The sequence below is a fragment of the Lepidochelys kempii genome, chromosome 4, assembly GCF_965140285.1.
Source record: "Lepidochelys kempii isolate rLepKem1 chromosome 4, rLepKem1.hap1, whole genome shotgun sequence".
In the NCBI taxonomy this organism is placed as follows: domain Eukaryota; kingdom Metazoa; phylum Chordata; order Testudines; family Cheloniidae; genus Lepidochelys; species Lepidochelys kempii.
Window position 1 is genome coordinate 105,507,101 of NC_136383.1, and position 25,515 is coordinate 105,532,615.

Consider the following 25,515-nt stretch of genomic DNA (forward strand, 5'->3'; position numbering starts at 1 on the left):
AAGCAAGGGGTGACAAATTTCTAGTTTTCAAGCAAGAGCATGTCTTCAGTTCCTCAGACTACTAAGAGAAAATTCAACTAAAAAAGTATAAAGAGTAGAATATTGTGAAATTCCACCCTCTCCAGAAGGGCTTATACTCTGCTCTAAATATTTTATTTTTTTAGAACATTTTAAAATGTTTGACTGTCACCTACCAGAAGCTGCATCCAAATACACTGTGGAAGGAAGGGGCAGGGAATGAGAGAGAGAAAAACTAGGAAACCTGCAGTGCAACAAACACAGAAAGTTAGCTGGCCTGTGCTAAGCCTAGCATAATGGGGTCCTGGTCTGTCAACTGGGGCTTTTAGTGCTACAGTAATACAAATCTAGGCCTTGCCTACACTTACAGCAGTTTAGAGTACAGACACTGCATGCACCCATAGGATGAGATATAAATAATGTAAACGGCGAGGCACGGATTAGGTGAATAAAGACGCACCTGAACCCTGTGCGTATGTACTCTATATGGCTCTCTGCACGCCCAAGCAGTGCCTAACACATCTACACTGCTATTAGTTTCCCACTGCCTCTCTGCTGCCAGGGCCTTTCCTTCCCACAGTGAAAGGCTCTGGCAGTTCCTGGCTGCTGGAGACTTTCACTGCCACAAGTTGCTGCTGGAACCTTTCCCCACACTAGGCAAAGGCCCTAGCAGCAAGTAAAGGGCTTGGCAGCTTCCCCCCGCCAGAGCATTTCCCTGCTGACCCCCTGCTGCCAGAGCCTTTCACTATCACATGTAGCTACACACCACAGTATGGACACAGCCTGCTTTTCAATTCAGCATGTAGCTACACATGCATGGCATGTAGGGTAAATGTAGACAAGTAATTTTATAGCCCAAGCACTCCACTTATGTCAAACTCTTGTTCTGGGTTTGCCAAAGCTGGGATATACACTTGTTTGGGTACCTTACTCATGTTTCTGACGACTAAGAATAGTACCATATACAGGAACTTTGAATATCCTTATGTTAATAGGCCAAAATGCAAAATTAAGCAAAAAATTTTCATGGTGCATGTGCTCACATGAACTGCACTGTAATTACAGATAAGTCCCTACATGAAATCTAACTCTTGCTTTCCTTTCACTTTAAATTATATGCAAAGGGGGAAAATGTTTGCAGCCTTAATTCTTCTGATGCATCAAGGAGACCTAAATGGTTTGCCTACAATAAAGTTGGATGGGGGAGGAGAGATCCTAATTTTTTCACTAGAAATACAAGTTCTACATTCCTTGTTTTTTCCAGAGGAATCATTGTTATAATCTAATCTGAGAAAATGAAATCTGACCAAGGCTAAGAGAAATTTAGTTGGACTAATTAGAGATTATTTTGTGTTTTTGCTAAACAGCAAATGCTCAATACTGAATAGGGCTCCCTTACTGAAAAAGTTCAGCACATCTATCCCCTCATTAAAAGACTTAAAACTTTCCTGCCCATGTTCTCTAGTCCTCCAAGAAGATCTCCATCACAAACAGGCAGCTCAGCACCAAGTGCTGCTAAATATTACAAGGTTAAGAACAAAATCTGTATATGGAAGAAGAGTGAGGAAAAGGATAGATTTTTGCTGTGTTGTGAGAGGAAGGAGATACAGGATTCTTCCAGCCTGGACACGCAAAGTGAAGTAAGTGTCAAAGAAGATCCTCCAGCTAGGGGCTGGGATGAAAAGAGGATACTGATGTGTGTGGCTAACAGTAATAGAGAATGTGGGGAGTGCAAAAGGTTTAGGAGGAAAGAGTAGAAGCTCAGTTTCAGCCATATTAGCTCCAAATGGTCAGTGAGTCCTCTAAAAAGAAAGGGTACAGAACCCTTAAAAAGAAAAGGTTAGCATAAAACGAAGGACTGGACAAAAGGACACAGGTCAGACATAGGTAGGTGACTCTTAAATCTACCAACACAAAGATGGTAATTGAAACTATGCAAGTTAATGAAATCACCCAAGGACAAGATGTAGAGTGAGGGAAATGGGGGCGAGGGCAGAGAGGAGAGCACTCTGTGGGACCTTCACAGGGTGAAGGAGAAGAGGGATTAAAAAAGGAGGAGATGCTGAAGGAGTAATCAGAAGGTGATGCTGGACTACAGATTCCACAGCAAATGTTCTGTTCTCGCATGGCAATACTATGTCCCTCCCAATCACGGAAGAGAACCAAAAGTGTCTATTAGTCTGTTATACAGATTTGTGTGGCACTTGTCAGTTTACAGCTTATGATATTAACAGGAAAGCAATATTTCAAAAGGCTGTAAGACAAAACAGAAAGCAGAAGATTTGAACATATTTTTAAATTTCATAAATGATTGTTCAGTCTAACAATGTTCTTTTAAAGCAACTGTTTGGGCCAAAAGCGAGTAATTAAAGGTTTGTTTTCTAATTCTGTTTTTTGGAACAACATTCCTATACCAATACAGACTGTTTTCAAAATTCTCTCATGGGTCAAGACCATGCCTACTACACCTCTGGTATGAAGATCAGTTTTATTGTCATGTTTAACAGCAAAATAAATTTACTGTGCGAAGTTGTTGCTACACAGAATCATTACATGCTTTAAAAATTATTTTCATTCATAGCAGGAACTGTTCAAACTGAGAAAAGAATCCAAGGAAGTACGTTACTATAGAGATAGGAACAAATAGTTTTCCCAGTGTCCCTTCACACCTACCCTGTCAGGATATTCTTTGGCTTTTAAAAACAAAACATCCATACTGCCACATGCAACAGCAGTTAAGTGAAGTGCAATCTGCTATAGCTATTCAAAACTAAAACCAATTGCAAAGGTACAGAATTCTGGCATAGCTGTGGACTTTAAAACCTGCCATGTTTTAACAGAGTTTACCTGCTTTTTTCCTGCTCTAACTCCACCCCACTTCAAAGCTCATCTTTGCACATCTATCCAATACCACTGAAGTCATTTATACTACCTATGCAAATTAAATTTAGAAACTTTCATTCTGCAGAGCCACTTTACCCAATTCATCTGACGAGAGCCATGTAGAAGACAAAAAGAGAAAAGCCTGAAAAAGTTATGAATATTTGTATTATCATAAGGCCTGGAGGTGTCATTATGCTAGAAACTGCACAGAGTAAGGTGGCCTCTGCCCTAAAGAGCTTACAATATAAATACACAAGCCAGATGTCAGAACAGGAAACCATGATGTAACATACAAACAAAGTAAACAAGTTAGTTTCCAAGTCATGTTAATTTTACAGGGTTTTTTTTTAATTTTTAAATTTGAGAGGTATTTTAATTTATTTTAATTTATTTTATGACATCCTGAGCACTTGGCAGCAGCAGTGAATCCCTGCCCACAACTCAGATTAAATTCTTGTACAAGACACAGATACATTCTTCATAGACTACTGTCTGGTCTATGGCAAGTATACTGGGCTGGGAGACACAATAAGCCTATAGATTTTGATTTTGCCTCTTCTACTGAGTATGGGTAATACTGCTGGGCAGTTCACAATTTTTCTTACTGACCAAGTCGCCACAGCCATAGGTTAGATGGCTGATGACTATCATTCCCCTAATTTTAAAAAGAAACACAAACCGTATTTGAATATAAATGGCATAAATATAAAACTAAGCAAGCCATCTATTCCTTCTGTCTTTTCCTCCCTATATTCTACCTCTCAACTTGCTATGTCTGATTCACCAGAATTAACAGAGATGGAAGAGAACAGTGGAATATTTTAATTTATCAAAACATTTCTTTCTTGGATACCAATCTCTTCTCCCAGCCAATGCTTACCATGCTTTGGCATTATAGACTCCATCTACTTGGATGTTAATTTCCATTATTTTCTACAAGTTAATGTCTTCACAGATTTGGAAAAATTCTGCTGAGATAGCTTCTGGGGGCCATCCAACAGGACTGAATTGCCCTGGTCTACAAGCAAAAAGGATGGCAACCCATTCAACAGGATTAGCAGAAATGAGAGTCAGGTAAAGAGAATTAGCAACTATTACACAAATATTTCTGTAAAAATACTTTATATGCAACTTACATTATTTAGGAAGAGACTAAGCAAATATTTATAGCGGTGGCACACTAGTAGTACACTAGTTGAAGTTATCCCAGAATTGCCTTTTTTATAGAACCTTTTTAACCTTCTTGTTCTGGTCTGATTTAACTATTTCTGGAGAAAATAATGGAAATGATGATTTTGAGCACGTCTGAACTTCCTTAAGTACTTTTGGGTTCCAAAGTTATTGGAAAGTCAGAGTTTCCATCCCCCCCACCCCACAAAAATATCCACCTTTCCCATAACACTGTTGGTGAAAAATGACAAAAGGTACAATAAAGAAAATATAAATGAATTACGTGTTGTTGAAAAAAATCAAAATTATTAACAATTAACTAGTTAATTCAGTGATGTCTGATCAGACAACAGAACAACAATGGATAGAATCTATGTCAACATTTCCTAGCCTCCTCATAGTTTTCTCTCTAGTTTCCCCATCCATATAGATTACAAGATAGCAATTTTTCTGAGGGCAACCTGGCTTCAGTTCCCATTGCAGAAATGAAGAGAAGTGCAAGTGGAAATGAGGTGCATCCTAGAAAATGGAAAGTGTGTAGGAAAACAGCAGCCACCTTAATTGTTTCACTCCCATTGAGGACAATGACATACAGTGGACACCTTTACTAGGAGCAGTTTCACTTCCACATGCAGGGAATACATGAACCATATTGCATAATTTGTCACTGGGCTAAACTGAATAATCTTAGCATTTCAAGTAAATTTGTTGTGCCAAAAGAACACTGGCTTGGATTTTCCAAAGGGCACTCAAATCCCATTGATTTTAAATCTGCCTGGCTTAGACCCCAGCCACACACTCTAAGGCAGAGGTGGGCAAACTACAGCCCGCAGGCCACATCTGGCCCGAGGGAACCTCCTGGCCCGGGAGGCTAGCCCCCAGCCCCTCCCCCACAGCCTCAGCTCACTGCGCTGCTGGCGCAATGCTCTGGGCAGTGGGTCTGTGAGCTCCTGCGGCAACGCATCTGCAGAGCCTGGCCTGACCCGACCCGGGGCTCTGTGCTGCAGGGCGGTGCGGCTGTAGTGCCGCCAGCCACCGGTGCTCCAGGCAGCGTGGTGAGGAGACGGGGGGCTTGGATAAAGGGCAGGGGAGTTTGGGGAGATGGATAGGGAGCGGGGCGGTCAGAGGGAAACAGAGGGATTGAATGGGGGCAGGGGTCCTGGGGGGCAGTCAGGAAGGAGAGGGGGGGTTGGATGGGGCAGGAGTCCCGGGGGGGGGGTGTCAGGGGGTGAGGGGGGTGGTGGTTGGATAGAGGTCGGGGGCCGGGCACAGCCTCCCCTAACCGGCCCTCCATTCAATTTTGGAAACCCGATGTGACCCTCAGGCCAAAAAGTTTGCCCGCCACTGCTCTAAGGTCTTGTTTACACTAGAAAGTTGTAGCACTTCAATTGTACCAGTATGGTGGCACATCGCCCATGTCGATGTGGCTGTACAAAGGTGTACTGGTGTACAAAGGTGTTTCATACTGGTATAGCTATTATCATTTCACTGGTACTTTTAAATAAAGCACCATTATATAGGTATAACTACAGCTACATTATGGGTTGCACCGGTTTACCTCACTTAACAAAAACAAAAAAATCACGCCTCTAGATGACAGTTATAACAGTACAAAAACTGTTTAGACCAGGCCCTATTTTCAATGTTTTGAATATTTTTTTAAAATGGGTTTTGTTTGAATTTCCCCAAAAATTTGTTTGCAAGTGTAAGTATATAATTTCTACTGTACTTTCTTTTTTGTGCTTGAGGTTGACACTACTGACACTTAGCAAGGTTAGGGGGCTTTTTTGGGTGGGGGGGTGGGGAGAGATGTAGTTTGACTACATATAATAAAACAGGAACAGATTTGATGTTTATTCGCCAGATATGACCTTTCCTAACCCATTTTACAATTTCACATAGCAACTTAAGAAAGTTGTTCTTGGAAGAAATTCAGATTAGCTAACATCAGCCACACTAGCCAACTACTCACTGTCAATATTTTCATGTTTACGTTCAACCTACAGAGATTCCATGCAGATAAATGTAATGGTCACAAAAAGCTTAAAATTAAGCACTGTTTCTGGAAGTGCAATATCAAATCTCTAGACAGAAAAAGGAGTATTTGAACCTCCCTGACACGCTTTTTGCTCTCATTGCACCCACAATGATTTCTGAAATCAGATCAATGCTGTTTTAAAATAATCACTTAAACCTAGGTGAGCTAAAATAAAGTGTTTGGGACCATTTATTATAGCAATATGAATTATTAATACAATAGATGAGTAAAGCAAAACCAGCTTGTGATACAAATCTAGAAAGAGAAAACTGATAGTTGTACAGTTTAAAGTAACATTGCCGTATTATACACAGAAAATTAGATGCAAAGTTACAATATTGCATGGAAGTGCTATTGTAATTAAAGGTTGCCACAAAACAGAAACACAGAAATTGCCATACTGGATCAGATAGTACTCCATCTATTCCAGTGTACTGTCTTCGACAGGGGCCAGTACAAGATATTTTTGAAGGAGGTACAAGAAACTATGCAGATGGCAGTTGTGGAAAAAACCTTCCCATGGGGAAAGACTCTTCCTAACCCTCATTAGTAGTCATCTCAGATCCTGAAGCGTGAGAATTTCTATTGCTTCCAAAGCTTTTCTATGTAATCCCTATTTTAACAATACTGATTATTCTTGTTATCCATATAAATAATGAACCAGTTGTACAACGTTCTCTGAAGTATCAATAAATAACTTGTGATGTAAACACTATGTAAAAGTTTTCATGAGAAATCATTCTGAAAGCAAGCTTTCTGTAATTAGGGATTACAGTTTTCAGTTTAAACTGAAAGCTACCGAAGAAAACATTTAATTTTCAGTAAAAGATTTTTTTAAAATATAAACAAAGGAACAAACATGGCAATTAAAAAAAATTAAGCCATTTTTTGATACTTGTTTATTTTGTCCACCATCAATTAAAGTTCCTGTTCACTCTCAGCACCAGTACAAATACTTACCATACTGCACACCAGTATTGAGGATATTTGAATGATTTGCCATTCAGTAACCGATGTCTGTATTATTGCCCCAAGATGAATTAAGTCACTGTTTGGGGCTTGTGATATAACTCAGATCAAATCAAAACAATGCAATTAATTTTAAAAAGCTTGTCTTAGGAAAAAAAAAAAGTTGCTCACAAGAAAAACTAGCCAGAAGAAAATACCTTAAATAAAATCAGTAACAACTGAAATCAAACACCATGAGAAAGTCCTGAAAATTAAAAAAAAATCTTAGTATGAAAAACACATGATTACAAGTATATTGACTGAAGAATGGAAAAGTTTAATTATGCTATGATAGAGTTAATGGTGAACTGCAAAGCAAAGCTTGTACCTTTCACTACTTTCTATGTTGTTTATAAAGACAGCCTCAAAGTTTTGGTGTGTGTGTGTATTTACTGTAAAAATGCAGTAAAATAATGGACATGTTATGTTCTAGCTTCTCTCTCTTTGCAGAGGGGCTTCAGCGATTTTTCAGAAGACATGAATGGTTTCATTTTAAATACTCGTTATGGGCCTGATTTTTCAGAAGTGCTCAGCACCCACAACTCCACATGAAGTCAGTGAAAACTGTGGGCGCTTAGCATCTCTGAGAATCAGGCCATAAGCCTGTATATTGAGAGTGATAACTTACTGGCTATTGAGCACCAAAACTAGTAACAAGACTGGAATGCAACCGAACAGGGGGTACTTTTAAACTTTATCCAAAAGTGCATCCCGACTGCAGCAGTTTACCAGGGATAGCCTGTTGAAGACACCACTCTTGGTGCACAGATTAGTTTGTGGAGAAATTATCTCACTGGCACAGCTACTGCGATGCTGGAAAATCTTCACAACTCATATGCTGCAATAACTGCACAGACTTGGGACAAATTTATCATTCCCATCCCATCCCAGCCTACTTTTAGTAAACAAATTATATTAACAAGAAAAAAAAAACAGGGTAAAAAAAGGAACAGGAAACATTTTGCTCTCTATCACCATCTACGTCTTCTTGATTCTATACAAGATTATTTAAGGTGGTCTCACATTCTGAGTAGTGTGGCCTTCTTAGTCTAATATCAGCCACTCAAAGTTTGCTTTCCTCCTGTTTCCAGCAAAAATATATAACCCTTTCATTCTCTGGAAGACAATAATCAAGACCATTTTTCTGTATGATCACCAAAAGAACTGCTGTAAAAATGCTGGAAAGCTACAGGAAAATACATCTAAGTACCTTATAACATTATGTCAATTTGGTGATAACTGACACTAGGGATGGGCATATATAATTGGCATGTTAAAGTTATTCTCTAAACAATCTGCACCTAGTTTGGCAGTCTCTGCAGAGGGGCAGGGCACTAAATGGACATGGAAACAGATGTTCAGTACTGTGCCTATTTCCACGTAGAGATAGTGCCCCTAGGGCTGCTAACGTTCTATTTGCAGAAAACCAAACACACTTGCCCCACCCCTGCTCCAAGGCCTCACCCCCTCCCCACTCCATCGCTCGCCCTCCCCCACCCTCACTCACTCGCTCATTTTCACCGTGCTTGGGCAGCGCGTTGGGGTGCGAGAAGGAGTGAGGGCTCCAGTTGGGGGTGCAGACTCTGGGGTGGGGCCGGAGATGAGGGGGCTCCGGGCTGGGGCCGAGGGCTTCGGAGTGTGCGAGGGAGCTCAGGGCTGGGACAGGCGTTTGGGGTGCGGGAGGGGGTGCGCAATGCTGGCTCCTGGCAGCGCTCACCTCAGGTGGCTCCTGGAAACAGTGACATCTCCCTCTGTCTCCCAGGCAGAGGTGTGGCCAGGTGGCTCCCCAGCATGCACTGTCCCTGGCTCAGAGTCTTCCCCTACAGTACTTTAATTCACTACAAGGGAATGCTCTCCTGATTCTAAACTTACAATAAACCACTTGGACCTTCACAAAATGTAAAGAGTTCTACTGTTTATAAAATCTACAATGACAGGTTTCAGAGTAACAGCCGTGTTAGTCTGTATTCGCAAAAAGAAAAGGAGTACTTGTGGCACCTTAGCGACTAACCAATTTATTAGAGCATGCTTTGCTACTGCAGAGCCAGCAGAGGGAGCAGAAGTTAACAAATTATATTCCCAAAACTCTGCTGAAAACATGGACAATGCAAACACACAAACAAGAAAATGAGCAGGAAAGTCAGATTAATTTCAAATTCCATTACAAACACAGGAAACAAATTTTAAAAATGTGTAGAGAAAAAAATTCTAGCTTATTTTGAGAGGCTTGTCATAAATATAAAGGGAAGGGTAAACCCCTTTGAAATCCCTCCTGGCCAGGGGAAAGCTCCTCTCACCTGTAAAGGGTTAAGAAGCTAAAGGTAACCTCGCTGGCACCTGACCAAAATGACCAATGAGGAGACAAGATACTTTCAAAAGCTGGGAGGAGGGAGAGAAACAAGGGGTCTGGGTCTGTCTGTAGTCGTCTTTGCCAGGGACAGAACAGGAATGGAGTCTTAGAACTTTTAGTAAGTAATCTAGCTAGGTATGTGTTAGATTATGATTTCTTTAAATGGCCGAGAAAAGAATTGTGCTGAATAGAATAACTATTTCTGTCTGTGTATCTTTTTTGTAACTTAAGGTTTTGCCTAGAGGGGTTCTCTATGTTTTTGAATCTAATTACCCTGTAAGATATCTACCATCCTGATTTTACAGGGGGGATTTCTTTATTTCTATTTACTTCTATTTTTTATTAAAAGTCTTCTTGTAAAACACTGAATGCTTTTTCATTATTTTCAGATCCAAGGGTTTGGGTCTGTGGTCACCTATGCAAATTGGTGAGGCTTTTTATCCAACATTTCCCAGGAAAGGGGGAGTGCAAGTGTTGGGAGGATTGTTCATTGTTCTTAAGATCCAAGGGTCTGGGTCTGTAGTCACCTAGGCAAATTGGTGAGGCTTTTTACCAAACCTTGTCCAGGAAGTGGGGTGCAAGGTTTTGGGAAGTATTTTGGGGGGAAGGACGCGTCCAAACAGCTCTTCCCCAGTAACCAGTATTAGTTTGGTGGTGGTAGCGGCCAGTCCAAGGATAACGGGTGTAATATTTTGTACCTTGGGGAAGTTTTGACCTAAGCTGGTAAAGATAAGCTTAGGAGGTTTTTCATGCAGGTCCCCACATCTGTACCCTAGAGTTTAGAGTGGGGGAGGAACCTTGACAAGGCTATTACAAATAATTAGGAGTACTTGACAGCATCCTTTTACAAAGAAAATAGCATACTAGCAAAGAGAAGACTTTGGAACAGACTACTTAAATTTGTTTACCTCTCACGTTTTCATTTTAAATAAGTGTTCTTATTGTTTGCTAACTATATATGTCTAAATAAGAGTTTTGCTGTCACATGCAAATCCCTGTTCCTTTGATCCTACATAATACTGTCCACAATATTGATTGAGAGATAGAATGGCCTCCATAGCGAAAGTATCTTAAAACATAGGATTGTCACTTAAGTGCACAATGAAACCCGGAGTAATATTCAGCCTAGGAAGAAGAAAGTTCTTAACATACAAGTACCTTCACTACCACCAACAGAACAAAACATACTGGGAAAATGCATTTCTTTTCTTTAAAAGTATTGTTTCCAAGTTGGCTCCAGTTCTCCTTTGACAGAGGGAGAGACTGGTAGCATAATAAAGAAGGCTGAGATAGACAGGTATATAGATAGATAGATATTTTTGTTCCTTACTATGGGGCTGGAACAGGTTAAGAAAATAACTCTGAATAGGGAGGTAGAAAGAGTAATGTCTATTAGACCACACATCATCTTAGCCAATGTAACTGCTCACCAGAGATAGTGCCTTCTAAGACCATGAAGTTGAGATGGAAAAAAAGGAACCGACAACTCACAAAAAAAAATTCAAGATGAAAACCAAAGAAACAGCACACCGGGACATGAAGCTAAAACCCATAAAAAGGTAACACCTAGAAAGCATGTCAGTGTTTACAGTATCCCTTTAAAGAACTGATTCTAAGTATGCCACATACTAAAATAAGGTACTATATTTAGAGGTAGTACAAGAAGTTTTACTAGAAAATGTAAATGTCTGTGAAAGCAGTGCCAGACATATCTTAAGGAGCATGCAGATCCTATTATTTTGAAAGACCACATGGATCTGGTATGACACAAAATTTCCTTCTCTAAATCTGGCCTGTTCCACATAAAATACTCTGTTACCAGGTCATTAATTAATTTTATAGCATTTATAAAAGCTCCTGTTCTGGATTAGGTAGCATAATGAAGTAACTTCGTAACTCTTCAACCTCTGGAGACCTGAGTTAAAATTTAAGTGAATGTTTCAATGTAGCACTGAACTCCAACAATGTTGTAAGTAGCAGTCTGCCAAGTGCCTCTTGAGCTAGCCTAGCCCTCTCCCTCATTAGCATCACAAATACAACTTTCCTCAAAAATGTTTTCATAAATTAAAAATACCACTAATGTTTAACCTCAACTGCAACATGGAGTTCGGAGCCCAGAACATCCAAGTTCTAGTCCTGCCCCAACTTGCTGTGGGGCCTTAAACAGCGGGATAAGAATACTATTTCATTGGAATGCAAAGTACTGATTAATGTTACAGCACTGGGTAGCACTATCCAGGGCTTTGAAAGTAGGAAATGCTACACAATTGCTCCTCACAACTTTTGGTACAAAGTAGATACACTGGCATGTAAAAAACTTTTATCTAGAAGGCAACTCCCACAGAACACCTGATGTGTACAGCAGCTATGAGCAATATTTGAATACTTGGGATTATCTTTCATTTCCAAATGTCTATTCTATGCAACCAAAAATTTATTTTACAACTCAAAAATGAGGGGAAAGAGGTATATCAGCAGATTAATCAGTGTAGCAGGGCAGCTGCCCCACGCCAGCAGGCAGGGGTTAAAAAGAAGCCCTGGAGAGGGCTGTGGTTGGGATAAAAGGAGTGAGAGCAGCTGAGGGAGTAGCTGACCACAGGTGTGGCCATCTCAGTCAGGGCCCAGCTGGCCCTGATAAGAGGGCTAGGAGCCAGAAGCTGGAGGAGTCTCACTCTAGCCCTGGAGTGGGAAGGGCTAGCTGCCTGGGAGCAAGGTACATGAAGCAAAGCGAAGCAAAGCAGAGCTGTGCTGGGGAAGGGAGCTGGGGAACTCCAGCCTGGTAAACCCCCAGACTACAGGCCTTGTGGAAGGCCTACAAAAGGTACTGGGGCTGCAGAAGGGCAGCCCGGGGATAGGCAAAGGAAGCAGGTCCTACCCCTTGCCAATGATGAGTGTCCATTACAGACTGCAGTTTGCCCCAGTGAACGGGGGCTAGATGACGACTGGCAGTAGCCACTGAGGCAAGGTGGGCTTTGAGGGTTGGGGTTCCCCTGGGAGGGGAGACCCAGAGTGTAGGGGTACTGCTAGGGCAGAACACTGAAATAAAAGGGCAACGGGGTCCAGGAGAGACACGGGGCCTGAGGCAGGCAAGCCACCAACCAGCAGAGGGCGCTCTGAGGCTGGAAAAGAGCTAATTCCCAGATGACCAGCAGGAGGTGCCGCGCCAGTGAGTAGTTCAGTCTGCTACAATCAGAATTAAGCAAACTATGCAGTAGCTATTTATGTCAGCAATTTGAATCCATTAATGTCTGAGCCATGAGTGCAGACATAAGCAGGTACTGTAACAAACAAATTCAGCTGGCAGGGTATTTCATCAGGAGCATTTACCGGTCATGGGCAAAAGCCGTAGTGTTTATAATGAAGTCAGGAGACACATAATGGGTAGCAGAGATAACTGTCTTACAAATACCCCAATAAAGCGTATCTTACAAAACTGGAGGTAGGGGGGCCTTAAAGATATGAGTCTGAAATTACACACAGGAAAAAAAAATTCAGTCTAATGATGAAATTCAGTGCAAACAACGTATCTTTTGTGAAGAGCAGAGATGAAAAATCTTTTCATTTACAGTTCTTAAATTCTCAGAAAACATGCAGCAGTTTACTTTGCCAAAAAAAAAAAAAAATCGAGATCAGAGTCCAATCTTAAAAGAATGTCATTCTTTCATCTTAATACTTTAGCACATCAAAAGAGACTTATAACCTTACATGAACATGCTCACAGCAAAAAACAGCCACACTTTAACGCAATACAGTAAATTTGTAAAGAGTTCATTGCATCGGGTGAAAAAATAATTCATGCATTTTAATTTTTAAAAGTCAAGGAGTGAACATTTTAACAGAATGTTCTTAAGCAGTGTACTGTAAAATGTAACACAAGACCTGTTAAAAAACTATGCACAAGTTAGTGCCACAATACTAACCCCTCTAAAACAGTGAAGTAAATCTGTCTACCACACTTTAGAAAAATTCTGTGTTTAAAAGATTTTTATTGACATGCTAGGTCATGCTGCGGGGGGGAGGGATAGCTCCCCCTTGGGGGGGAGGGATAGCTCAGTGGTTTGAGCATTGGCCTGCTAAACCCAGGGCTGAGAGTTCCATCCATCCTGAGGTCCCTTCCAACCCTGTTACTCTATGATTCTATGCTATGGTTGGACCATGAGAGCTTTGGGTCAAATATGCAGAGAAAGGGAACAGGAAAAAAAATGAAGAGTCCACTGAAATATAGAAAATAAGGGATTTAAAGATAAGATCATGTAAGAATCATGTTAATTTAAACTTACCACATTCCAGTGGCAAATTTCTTATGAAACGAAACACCTTCTTGGTAATCCCTCTTTAAGGCAGAAAGACTTGTAATTTAAATCTGAACTCCTAACCCACACTAAGTTTCTCAAGAGTGGAATAGGGTCCTAAAGCTAAGCTAACTCCCAGTCTGAGCTATGCCACACTTCCAAGCTAAATAAAGTTCTTGAGTTGTAATAAACTCCCATGTTAGAATAAACTCAAATAAATTTCTGACCAAACTTTGCAATCCTTTATCTGCAGTCCTATAAATTCTAGCCCATCAGGGCCTCCATTGACACAAAATGAAGTCTCAGCTAGCATCAAACACTGCAACTCCTCCCAGCTCCAAAAAACACCACCATCAAAATATTGCCTCAATACACATTTACCTAAATCTTTAGTCTTTCAACATACGAGCAGTTAGAAAGAGGAAAAGAGAAGCGAACCCTGCAAGGTATATGCCCTGCAATTGGGTTGTATATATGGTTAAGAACGAAGCAATGTTCAAAGAGGGATTGAACATTTATTCGGTTACAAATAGCCAGAGTTATAATTTATGCTAACAAATTTTGGAAGGGACATTAAACTTCATACTTCAAGTCTTAAACCAATCTAATTATCGGGAATTAGAATGAGAATCTTGTTACTATGGAGGTTCTGAAGCATCTGGTGTTGACCACTGTCTGAGACAGGATACCGGACTAAACTGACTTCTGGTATGATCCAGTTATGGCAATTCCCATGTACCTTACCATTTGTTCTCATGACTCATTATGAAATTTTAATGTAAGGAGTAAACATAACCACTGTAACCCTGTCATAAACCTGCCTCCATACACTGACAGGCTACTCCAATCTGACAAGTTATGGTGTCTCTTTAATGGCAATAAAGTTAACAAAATTACTGATTTTAAAGATTCATTAACTAAAATACTAGAAACAGCTAGGTTGTGGTACATGTTCTAACTATCTTTTATTTTTACTGATAACAGATTACCAAGGAAGAGTAAACAACCAAAAAAACTGTACATTATACAGCTCACACAAAGAAGGGAACATGAACTGGTCTCTCCAGCCACAAAAACCCAAGCTTGATCCTGTTGGGGTTCCCCACAGACCTCTTCCACTTGGTTCCCCAAGAACCAGTTTGACTCCAGTCTCATCACTCAGGTTCCTTTATTTAGCATACAGCAAAACTATGATGAGTCAATCCGACTCAAGCATAGAAGGTGGGTATAGGGTGTACCACACATACAGCAAACCATCTCCTTTATATATGTTCACATTGCGTTTATTATACATTGCACCACACATTTTGGGATTGGCTTGGTCACTTTGTAGAAACCAATTCTTGTACAGCATGCACTGTCCACACACAACTTACTCTTTACCTCATTTTATGTTCCACGCTTATCTATTCCATTGTTATCTTGGTTCCTTGGGCGTTTTATCTTAGCTAGTACGGACAGTCTGTTTCCAGCCTGCTGATCTATTTACCTCCCTAATCCTCTCCCCCAAGAAATGAGGCCTCACCCATGTCCAATTACTCATTTCAAGCCAGACCTGCATTCCACTTCTTTTTATTTTTTTATATATATATAAACAAACGTGTGTGCACGCGCATATATATATATATATATATAAAAATGTGTGCGTGTGCACGCAAGTTTTATTTGCATTTTTGTGTGTGTGTTTTCCTTTTAAAGTTTACTTACCCAGCAACACATTCCAAAGACCATAGTAGTTGTGATTATCTGAACCACCATTAATACTAGGCTCCAACTACAAACAGGGGGAGGAAGGGGACGATCACCTTTTCTAGTATAGCCCACCAGGGCTACACATATTATAAGACTGCTCTGCTTGTAAAGCATCCTTCTGTAATTTTAATTACATTATAAAAAAACTCGTACAATATATAAAAATATTTTTGTCACCACAGGAAGTTTAGGTGTGAAACAGGACATAGATTAATTAAAACAACAACATTTCCTGGTCCATACCAGAAATGGTACTCTTCAGCAACCACACAATACTTGTTATTAATACCACAGGCAGTTTATACTTTACAAACATCCTCACCATAGTGCAAAGTTTGGAGACTGTTCCCCCAGAGTGAACCCACATGCCAGCAACTCTGTCTGTAAGACATTACACCTGCCCATGTAAGCGTCCCCCATGTGTAAACAGTGGTACAAATCTGGGGCTCTCTCGACCTTGCATTGTCTTGCAACAGTATGAGAGGAGGGAAGCCAAACTTCTTCCACACCACATGGGTTGCTGTGTTTCACATTCAACTTCTTGATACTGAACCTTGTTAATTTTCTTACCCTGAACCAACTGTTGTCACTTCTCTTGTATCAAATTTTTAACTTTTCTGTGTTGATAAGAGGGCAAGTTTTCTTGCACATAAGGCTGTTTTTATTTTGTGAGTGCCCACATTAGCGCTTGACATTGTCCTGGGATGGATTCTGCAATCAATGACTGAAAGGGCATGGTCTTCACCTTCGCCATGTCTCATCTGTCAGGGTTGGCAGTTCTTGTTCTTCATCTCCAAGCGTTCTTGTAAAGTGCATCTTCCAAGCTCACATCAATCTCCTTCATGTCCACCTTAGGCGTCTCAAACCTACTTTTTGTAGCTCTTCCTCCCAGGGTCTTTGTCCTGTGGCTACTAGCTCTTCTATACTCCCTGACCAACATGGCCCACATCTGGTCATCTCACATGACTGAGCCATCTCAGTAGCTATTCCCTCAACTCTTCAGTGATGGGAGCTACCTTCATCACGGCTCATACCATTTCATTATGTAGATTATCTTTCGTCTCACTCAGGTTCTCTTTTCAGCAGTGTGAAGTTGTAGCTCTTCTCCCTTCCTCATTGGCCAGCACGCCGACCCATATGTCATGGCTGGCCTAATCATACTTTTATATACTTTATTATTTAATTTACTTGGCATAGTCTTATCAGAGAATTCCTATCAATCCATGCCCTTCAGTATCTTTTCTAATTCCTTTATAGAACACCCTCCAATCTGGCTTCCACCCACTATACCTCTCATTGAGCAGCTCTCATCAAGCTCTCCAGTGAATTCATCCTGACCAAATATTTTAGCCAATACTCCCTCCTCATCCTGCTTGACCTACTGACCACACTGACATGTTGATCATACTCTCAAAATCCCTTCATCTCTGGTCTTCCATGATTCCGTCCTTTCCTGCCTCTCCTCCTATCTTTCAGTTGTCTCATTTAGTTGGTCTTCCTCCCTCTCCTCCTCTTTCTGTGAGGATTTCAGGGATCTAGCCTCTGCCCATTCCTTTTCTCCTTTCATATCCTACCACTGGGCAATCTCAGTTTCAAACATGGGCTTGAATACCATCTTTATGCTGATTAATCAAAACTGCCCATCTACTCTGGACTACTCTCTCTCCATCTCAACTAAAATCTTAGCCTGTTGTACTGATATCTCCTCATGGTTGTCCAGCTATCAACTGAACTTATGAAAAGCCCAATTTTGGCCCTGTTCTTTCCTCCTAAGGCCATCTCCTTTCCCCCATTTCTCTGTCATGGTGGACAACACAACTATCCTCCCTGTTATTCAAGCCAGTAATGTTGGCTTCATTTTTGACCTGGCCCCCTCCTTTGGCTCCCCCGGTAGTGTTAAAATCTTGCCACTTTCTACTACACAGCTCCACGATAAAACCTTCTTTCTCTGTCTGAACTGCCAAAACTCTTGTCCAAGTCCTGATCAACTTTTGCCTTGCCTACCGCAAAGCACTTCCTCTGAGGTCAATGTCCGCAACCTGAGTCACACCTTTCAAGTAACATTCAAAACGCTGCTAACAATCTTGTTGGTTTATCACAAACCTCTAAGACCTTCCATTGGCTCCCCTTCTAATACCAATTTCTTACTTTTATTTTCAAAGCTCATCACAATTTAGCCCCACCTTACCTACCCAAACTATCATCTTATTGCAAGGTCAGCTCCCCTCTATGCTCTGTCAAGTGTTGGTCATCCAATTTTCCATCTCTCCGACAAACACTTTTGTGCTTTCTTCCAAACTGTCCCTTAAAATGGAGAAAAGCTCCCAGTCAAAATCCATAAGCGACCACTTTGTTGTTCTTCAAGTTAGCAATCAAAACATCTCTTCCGTCCACAAAACATAACCTGATAGGCATGTGGAGAGTTGTGATCGCTACTACTGACTGGCTAAGTTTCTGCACATCCTATTATATTACCACATCTCCTTCATCCCCCCTGCCACTGTTCGCCTCAACTACCTGTTAAATCTTGTCTTAGACCATAAGCTCTTTGGGGCAGTGACTGTCATTTATTGTATTGTCTGTATAGCACTTAGCAAAAAGAGCCCAAACCTAGTTGCAGTTGTTAGGCACTGCCACAAATTAAACATTAATTTATCAACAACTATTACTACTCAGATAAAAGACTTGGTTAAAGGGGTACATCCACACTGTTAAGCACCCAAGTTTCACATGCTACAAAAGCTATACATAAGTTTGAAAAGCAATCCTAATTCAAAGAGGTGCATTAAGTGATTTACCTGAAGTTCTTACAAAGAACAGTACTTAGTGTGACTAGAGACATGCCCTTTTGTATGGTAGTGCCCAGGGTTTTTCTTAAAATTAAATGTTTTGGAATTTTAAAAAAAAAATATCAAGAAGCAGCTATCCATGTTCTTGATTGACTGATGGAATACAAGATTCCATTATGAGTTTACTTAGATATTGATGGGACATTTCTATCCAGAGCTTCTTTGGAAGCCAAGAAGAGGAAAATTAAATAATATTAAAAATAGCAAATCCATGTATCTCTTACTGATTGTGCCTCCATCATAAACAAAGGTATACCATATGGGGTAAACAATATGGGGTTTGTTGATGTCTGAGGTGCAAAAGTTGTTGCACTCTATGGCTGGAGCCACCTTATCAACTCCATCCACTAAGCATCAAGCTCTCCTTTAAGTTTCTTTTCAAAGCCTGTAACTTTAAAGAGACTTAGAGTGCAAATAACACTAATTGACTAACAGATTTAACAGGAAAAACAAAAAATACTAAAGCTAAATTTGACATGTCTCTAGAGCACAGACAGGAAATACACACTAGCCTGCCCAAGTGACTGCGTACTCATAAAGTCCTCTCCCATATCCTTCCTTTCTCCTACCCACCCCCTGTATCATTATCTCCCCTACCACTCTCATTTTAACTTGCCCTTACTTACTTACTTTCTCTATTTGTTAAGCACCGTACACATCTATGTTATTACAGAAGTCTTTATTCACCAGATGTGGGAAGAACCACATATCCCTGATACCATTTTATAACCAGCAAAATTCAGCATGATTCTTCAGTAGCATGATGACATGCACTGAAAGAGGATTCAAACACATGAACAGTTACTCAGACAAGAGCTCAAAATACTGTGAATGTCTACCAAAAACTAGAGAGGTGTTAGAAATTTCAGACTTTTAAGGCAAGAAAGAACTATATGATCACTTAGTCCGACTTCCTAGATAACAGCCCTGATAGATTAGAGCCCTTCAGTATCAGACAGCTTCTCCATGCGTAGGTAATGGTAATTCCCTCCCCAGAAGGGTTTATGCTAAATTTCTTCCTATTACAAATTGTTAGGGTTAAATTTTGAATCCCTGAAAAATAAGGTTTATACTAGAAATGTTGAGAAGTTTTCAGCTATGTATGGTGTAACAGTAATCAAATTAACGTTTTCTCAGTATACTAAGGGAAAAGCAGCAACTTGAATACAGGAATGTTCCCTACAGTGATATCACACAAGTGAGACTTTGTGTACATAAAGAAAAGCAAACAACTACAGCAGAAAGTGTAAAAGCAGGAGACAAAGAGTAATACATGGTCTACGGACAGGTAATCTGAATCGGAATCCTTACTGAAAGTGTTCTTTTTAAATACAGGCCTGTTTCTGCAAGTTAGAAAGAAAATATAGTATTAACAACAACCCTTCTACTTTAAACCGTTCTGCTTTCCCTCCCTTAAAAATTACCTAATTCAAACCCTATTTATTTTTTAAGTGAATGTTTTCTTGGTGAAAAACTAATTTTGTTAATTTCTCTGATTAACCATGGAACGTGAACTAGCAGAACATTACTATTCAGTATTAAATTTTCCACTTCCTGATAACTTACAGTAGCTTTTTATAACAAAATAAAACACACTTATTGCCCTTTGAGGAGGCTTTTTTGTAAGCAGAAACCATGCAGCATGAACCAGAATATAATCTATCGTTCTGCTGTTTAGTCAAATCCCTTGTGCGCAGCCTGGCAGCTTTCAATCAAATATAGCTCTGACGTGGCTATGTTCTACAAACATCAATACATATGCTTCCACACAACAGGAAGTGTTAAAGAGAAAAGGGTTATGAGTAGGGCCCTACTAAATTCACGGCCATGAAAAATGCGTCACAGACCATGAAATCTGGTCTTTTGTGTGCTTTTACCGTGTACTACACAGATTTCACAGTGGAGACCAGTGTTTCTCAAATTTGGGGGCCTGACCCAAAAGGGAGTTGCGGGAGGGGCGGGGGGAAATCACAAGGTTATTTTAGTGGAAGGGGGAGAGGCGTCACAGTATTGCAACCCTTACTTCCGTGCTGCCTTCAGATCTGGGTGGCTGGAGAACGGTGGCTGCTGGCCAGGCGCCCAGCTCGGAAGGCAGTGCCCCGCCAGCAGCAGCGCAGAAGCAAGGGTGGCAATACCTTACCAGGCCATCCTTACTTCTGCGCTGCTGCTAGCCGTGGCGCTGCCTTCCGAGCTGGTTTCCCGGCCACCACCCTCCAGCTGCTCAGCAGTGCAGAAGGGTAGCAGTACTGCAGCCCCCCACACAATGACCTTGTGACCCCCGTCTCCCACAACTTCTCCCTAAAATTATTACACTGTGAAATTTCAGATTTAAATAGCTGAAATCATGAAACTGACTATTTTAAAAATACTACGACCGTGAAATTGACCAAAATGGACTGAATTTGGTAGGGCCCTAGTTATGTCTTCAACACAGCCAGTGTGGCTAAAGAATTTCAAACAAGCAATCTACTGCAATTTCAATGGAGTCAAGTGAATGACTAAAGTTCAAAAACTATAAATATTTCTATAAATTAAGCTGGGAGCAGTTGACCAGATTTTATAGCTTCTCACTGCCACAGACAAATCCACTGATCTATACATTTTTATTTACTTTGTTACAATTTTGATTCAACTTCCTTGTACATATATTATTTTACAAAGAACTTTTTCCCCGTTTTCTGCTCAACATATTAACATCTCACAGAAAAAACTGGTTGTGCTAGTAAATATTTGCACAGGTGTATTTTATCCAGTCTCATGTTCACACACAAAAATGGTTAAAAATAAGACTCTGTCCTGCCCTTACTGTAGTTACAAGTAACGTCTTAGATTACTGAAATAAAAAGGAAAAAAATGCATTTTCAGCTTGCTCTGTGTAGTTGACAGCACTCAGTGTATAGTAAGTTTCACTTCTGTGTAGAGAGTTTCACTTCACATTCCCGTAGCCTATCTATCATGACCATCATGCACTGTTCTTTATCCTGCATAGTTCTGGGGAGACCTCACGTGTATTTTCTACCCTTATCACTCCAACAACAACAGAGCAGCTGCTATGGTTTGGTTTGACACTTATATGGAAAATTCTTTGAATTTGTGAATCTTAGAACATTGAAAATTCTCCATTGGTTCCCAGAACGGTTGGCTTGATTATCTATGATGCAGAAGATTCTGCTCTTTCCCCACCAATAAATATGTCTGTATTTCCTTTATTTTTCTGCAGCTTTACAAATCACAAGCACAATGGAAGTCAGGAATGAATCCCAACAGTATTGGAATGTATTTTAGAAGTCTCAGTGTGCCACCAGTGTTCTGGTTTACAGACCAACACATTACAATATAATTAAATGTATATTATAATATAAAAAAAACTTTGGCTACATATAATGGTGCGAAATAGACTATTCCTTCCCTTGTACTCCATGCCTTTGTGAAATGAAAGTCCTGGATTCAGGTACCAGGACATTCCTTATACTCATATTCCTTATTCCTCATATTCATATGAATCAAGAAACGTTTCAAAAACTATTAATTCTAAATTTTATCATTTTAAACTTAAATAATTGTCATGGGCAATTATGTCCTCAGGAGTTAAGGAAAGGAATACAGAGTTGCCAGTTAAGATGAGCATAAAGTGGAATGACTTAATTTGTAATTCAGATGTTAACGGTCGCTCCAGTCTACAGACTGCTGGGGCCATTGTTCGAAGATGGCATCTTACGCTTTTTGGACGTCATGAGAATGCCACTAAACACTGTGGCAAAAACCATTCTCTGGGCGGCTTGCAACATCCTGGATAAAATTCTTGGTTGGCAGAAGTGGAGGCCGCCCAGAGGCAGATACCCTATTATATGGGTTCATCAAGTCTGTTCCAATGTTGGACTCTCAGGCCATCAAGCCCTTGAAGCCACACAGGAATGGAGAGTGATATGGACAACGAACTGGTCAACTATGACCAGGCCTTGGTAGCCTGCCATGAAACAAGAGTGGTTTCTTTCCCACCCATACACAAACATGGAAGTAAAGACACATTGGGAATTTGGTGTTAAGAAAAGAAAACAAGACATCTTCTCATACCCCTCTATGTAAGGGGTCAGAGACATCATTCCACAGGATGAAGCAACTGGAATTGACCTTAGATGAACAGGAGAGTAGCATTCTTTACTTCCTGGGATTCACTCCATGAGGAAGTAAGTGAGGTAGGCAGAAAAGGAAAATACTTAGTGTCCTTTATAAGTTTCTATGCATCAACAACAATTTAGAAACATAAAAATAAGATTTTTTTTTTTAAATCCTTTTGGGGCCCAGTCAACTCCCATTGACTTTATCACAAGCAGGATTGAGATCATTTGCCTAACATGATTTTTTCCCCATCCTCATGCCTAACATTATATGGACAACGTTACTGTTCCTCTTACTTCCTTTATAATGGGCCAATATAAAGGATGACAATCCTTGTTACACAACTCTAGAAACAAGCTTCATTTTCAAATCACGTCACTGAGAAGTTTTACTTCAAAGGTACTATTTCTGGTGTATTTTAAAATTGAGACAAAAATATATCAAATGGAAACAATTGAGGCCTCCACCTACCTCATCGCTTTCATCTACTTCAATACCACCATCCTTGTCATCATCCATTTGCTTGTGGATCGTGCGGAGAGCTTCCAGACTGAATCGATCCTCCTCAGTAAAGCATGGTGGACTCAGCGAACTATAGGGATCTGAAGGACAAGAAACAAGCATTAGTTTAGTGTCTTGAAATGTCAATTCCCAACCAAGAAAGTGGCTTTTCCCCTCTTTGGGGAAGCAGAGCCTGAGTTACTGCTTCAATTTTAAATATTAAACTAAATGCACGCCTTTATCGTTTTAATACAGACATTCTGCGTGGCTTGACTGTAGACACCTATATAGTCATAGATGCTGAGTTTTGGGAGCTTCTTGAAGGACATTTCTTGCAGGAAAAATGAGTGAACTCCTATAGGGAGGAGAAGGAAAAAGAGGAGGGACATATCTCCTTGGGAAAAAAGGGTAGTTTGTTTCCCCTCCTCCAATACTCCTTTCTTCCTTCAGTACGCTCACCACCTTTTCCTTCTCTCCCCCACTCTCAGGCAGATCACTGCAACAGCCAGTGGAGCCACTGCCTCCTCTGCCTCACCCATTTTTCTGCCAGGCAGCAAGGAGAAAGGAAGAGGAGAAGAAAGAGTAGTAACTAAGTTTAATTCTGCAGTTATGGCTTCACATCAGGTCCTGGTGTCCACAAAAGGTTAAGTGAACAGGAAAGCCTGCTAAATATCCATATGCCTAGTGGATATTGGCTATTCCAGAAGGGCTACAATGAAAGGAAACAAGACATGGACATGTCAGGGAGAAAAAACTCAAGCCACACCTTGTGTACAACACTTGGTAGCCCTGTACAGTCATTTCAGAAACAGCAACTTGTTGTGGAAGGAAAACTCCAGTTTATACATCATACATTTTGGTTTTCCCTGTCACTGCTTCAGTAGCCCTGTTGATGGCACAGGGTGCTCTGCTCTCCTTGTGTCAGGTGTAGGGAAAGGGGCAGAGATTCAAATGCCTGAATGAAGCCATACCAACAGACCCTGTTCTAAAAAAAAACCCCACGTCTCATAGCAACTGGCCATTATTAGCTAAGTGTATTGTACTAGATCCTTTATGGATATCCATCAGCTGATTGTTAATATTTCATACATTTAAATGCACCCATCATTGCATAATCTAGGCACCAAAACTTGAACAAAAAGACAAGTGAAACACCCTCCCTCACCATTAAAAACACGATGAAGTGCTATGCTGAGTTGAAGGTTACTATGTACAGAGCAGTTGGGCACTCAGTTCCTTCAGCAATATAAATGGGACACATCAATCCAAACGTAGTAGCATGTGAACATTTGCCACAGATGGTTTCTTAAAGTACTACAAAAGTTTTCACGCAGCTACCAAGAAAACAGTACACGCTCACTTGCTTGAGTGTCAAAGGTGATACACAAATACACCGAAAGGTGACAACAGTCCATGAGGGGAAGAATTAACTAGGTTTGGAGCATCCAAACTGACCTCCTCCTAGTAAATTACAAAAGCCTCTATTTCTAAGCTCTATGGTAACATTGCTAGAAAGACAGGAGCAACAAAGTCAATGACAAAAGACTTGGCACATCATAGAGCTATAGAACAAGAGAGAAGGGAATGTATTTGAACAATTTACCTTATCAGGACTACGATTAGCTAAGCATCAATACCTCCCTCTTTTGTAGCTCAGATGTCCAAACTGTCCTGCATCCCACTAATAATTGTGCATGTCTGTTCTGGAATTCCAGATGGGACAAGACAAGGAGTGAGACTATATACAACTGCTATCAAATTCCGAACAGTGACAGTAAATGAAGAGGATCCACTGAAGTCACAGTGAAATTCAACACTAGCTGCATTAACTAGGTGATGACTGTAGACAGGAGTGCTCAGCATAAGTTTTAAACAATGAGAAATCACTTTTTAGCTCTCAACAACAGGCCAAACTGATTCACCACATAGTGCTCAGTTTTGCAGTGCAGAGAATGAGAAGCTGGTCAGAATAACCTGCTCCTTTTTCCAAAAAACAAACAAAAAATCCCCAGATTTTATTTGGCAGCCTTTGTCTCATTGAAGAATAGGGTTAGTTTATACAAAAATTGACAGCCTTGAAACCTTTGTCCTAACAATGACATTTATGAAATAAAAAGATGTAATGCAGAGTGCTTAATGTAATAACTTGCCTTCCAAAACCTATGACCCACCTGGAAAGTTTTTGCTACAAATAGTAAGGGAAGAGGTTTCCATTCTTGCTCCTGGCCCCGGCCCTTCGCCTGTAAAAGGCAGGTAATTTACACCACAGCATCAGCCAGTCAGCCAGGCAACAGAGCGCACTACTACTATTTTTTGCATACTGCTACAAATGCACCTTGACTTTTCTTCCCTATCTCAGCTCAAGAGAGAAATCTAATAGACCAGAATAATAATTTTTGCATTACAATGTTACGCCTGCTTGGCGCGTCTTTTCTTCTAATTGAAAGTAAAAAGAGAGCCACATGAGTAAGAAAATCAGAACAGGTAAAAAAGAGAGTAAGTAGTGCAGAAGTGTGTTTGAGTGACGGATCTATA

At 40.5% G+C, this 25,515-nt stretch overlaps 1 protein-coding gene across 1 annotated transcript in view; it reads right to left on the minus strand.

The window, feature by feature from the left end:
- Window positions 1-25,515, minus strand: part of STIM2 (stromal interaction molecule 2) — a 143,743-nt gene that overhangs the window by 53,041 nt on the left and 65,187 nt on the right. The window contains exon 2 of the mRNA XM_073342331.2: window positions 22,951-23,081. Within this exon, the coding sequence (XP_073198432.1) occupies window positions 22,951-23,081 (131 nt within the window). The remainder of the gene's footprint in view (window positions 1-22,950; window positions 23,082-25,515) is intronic.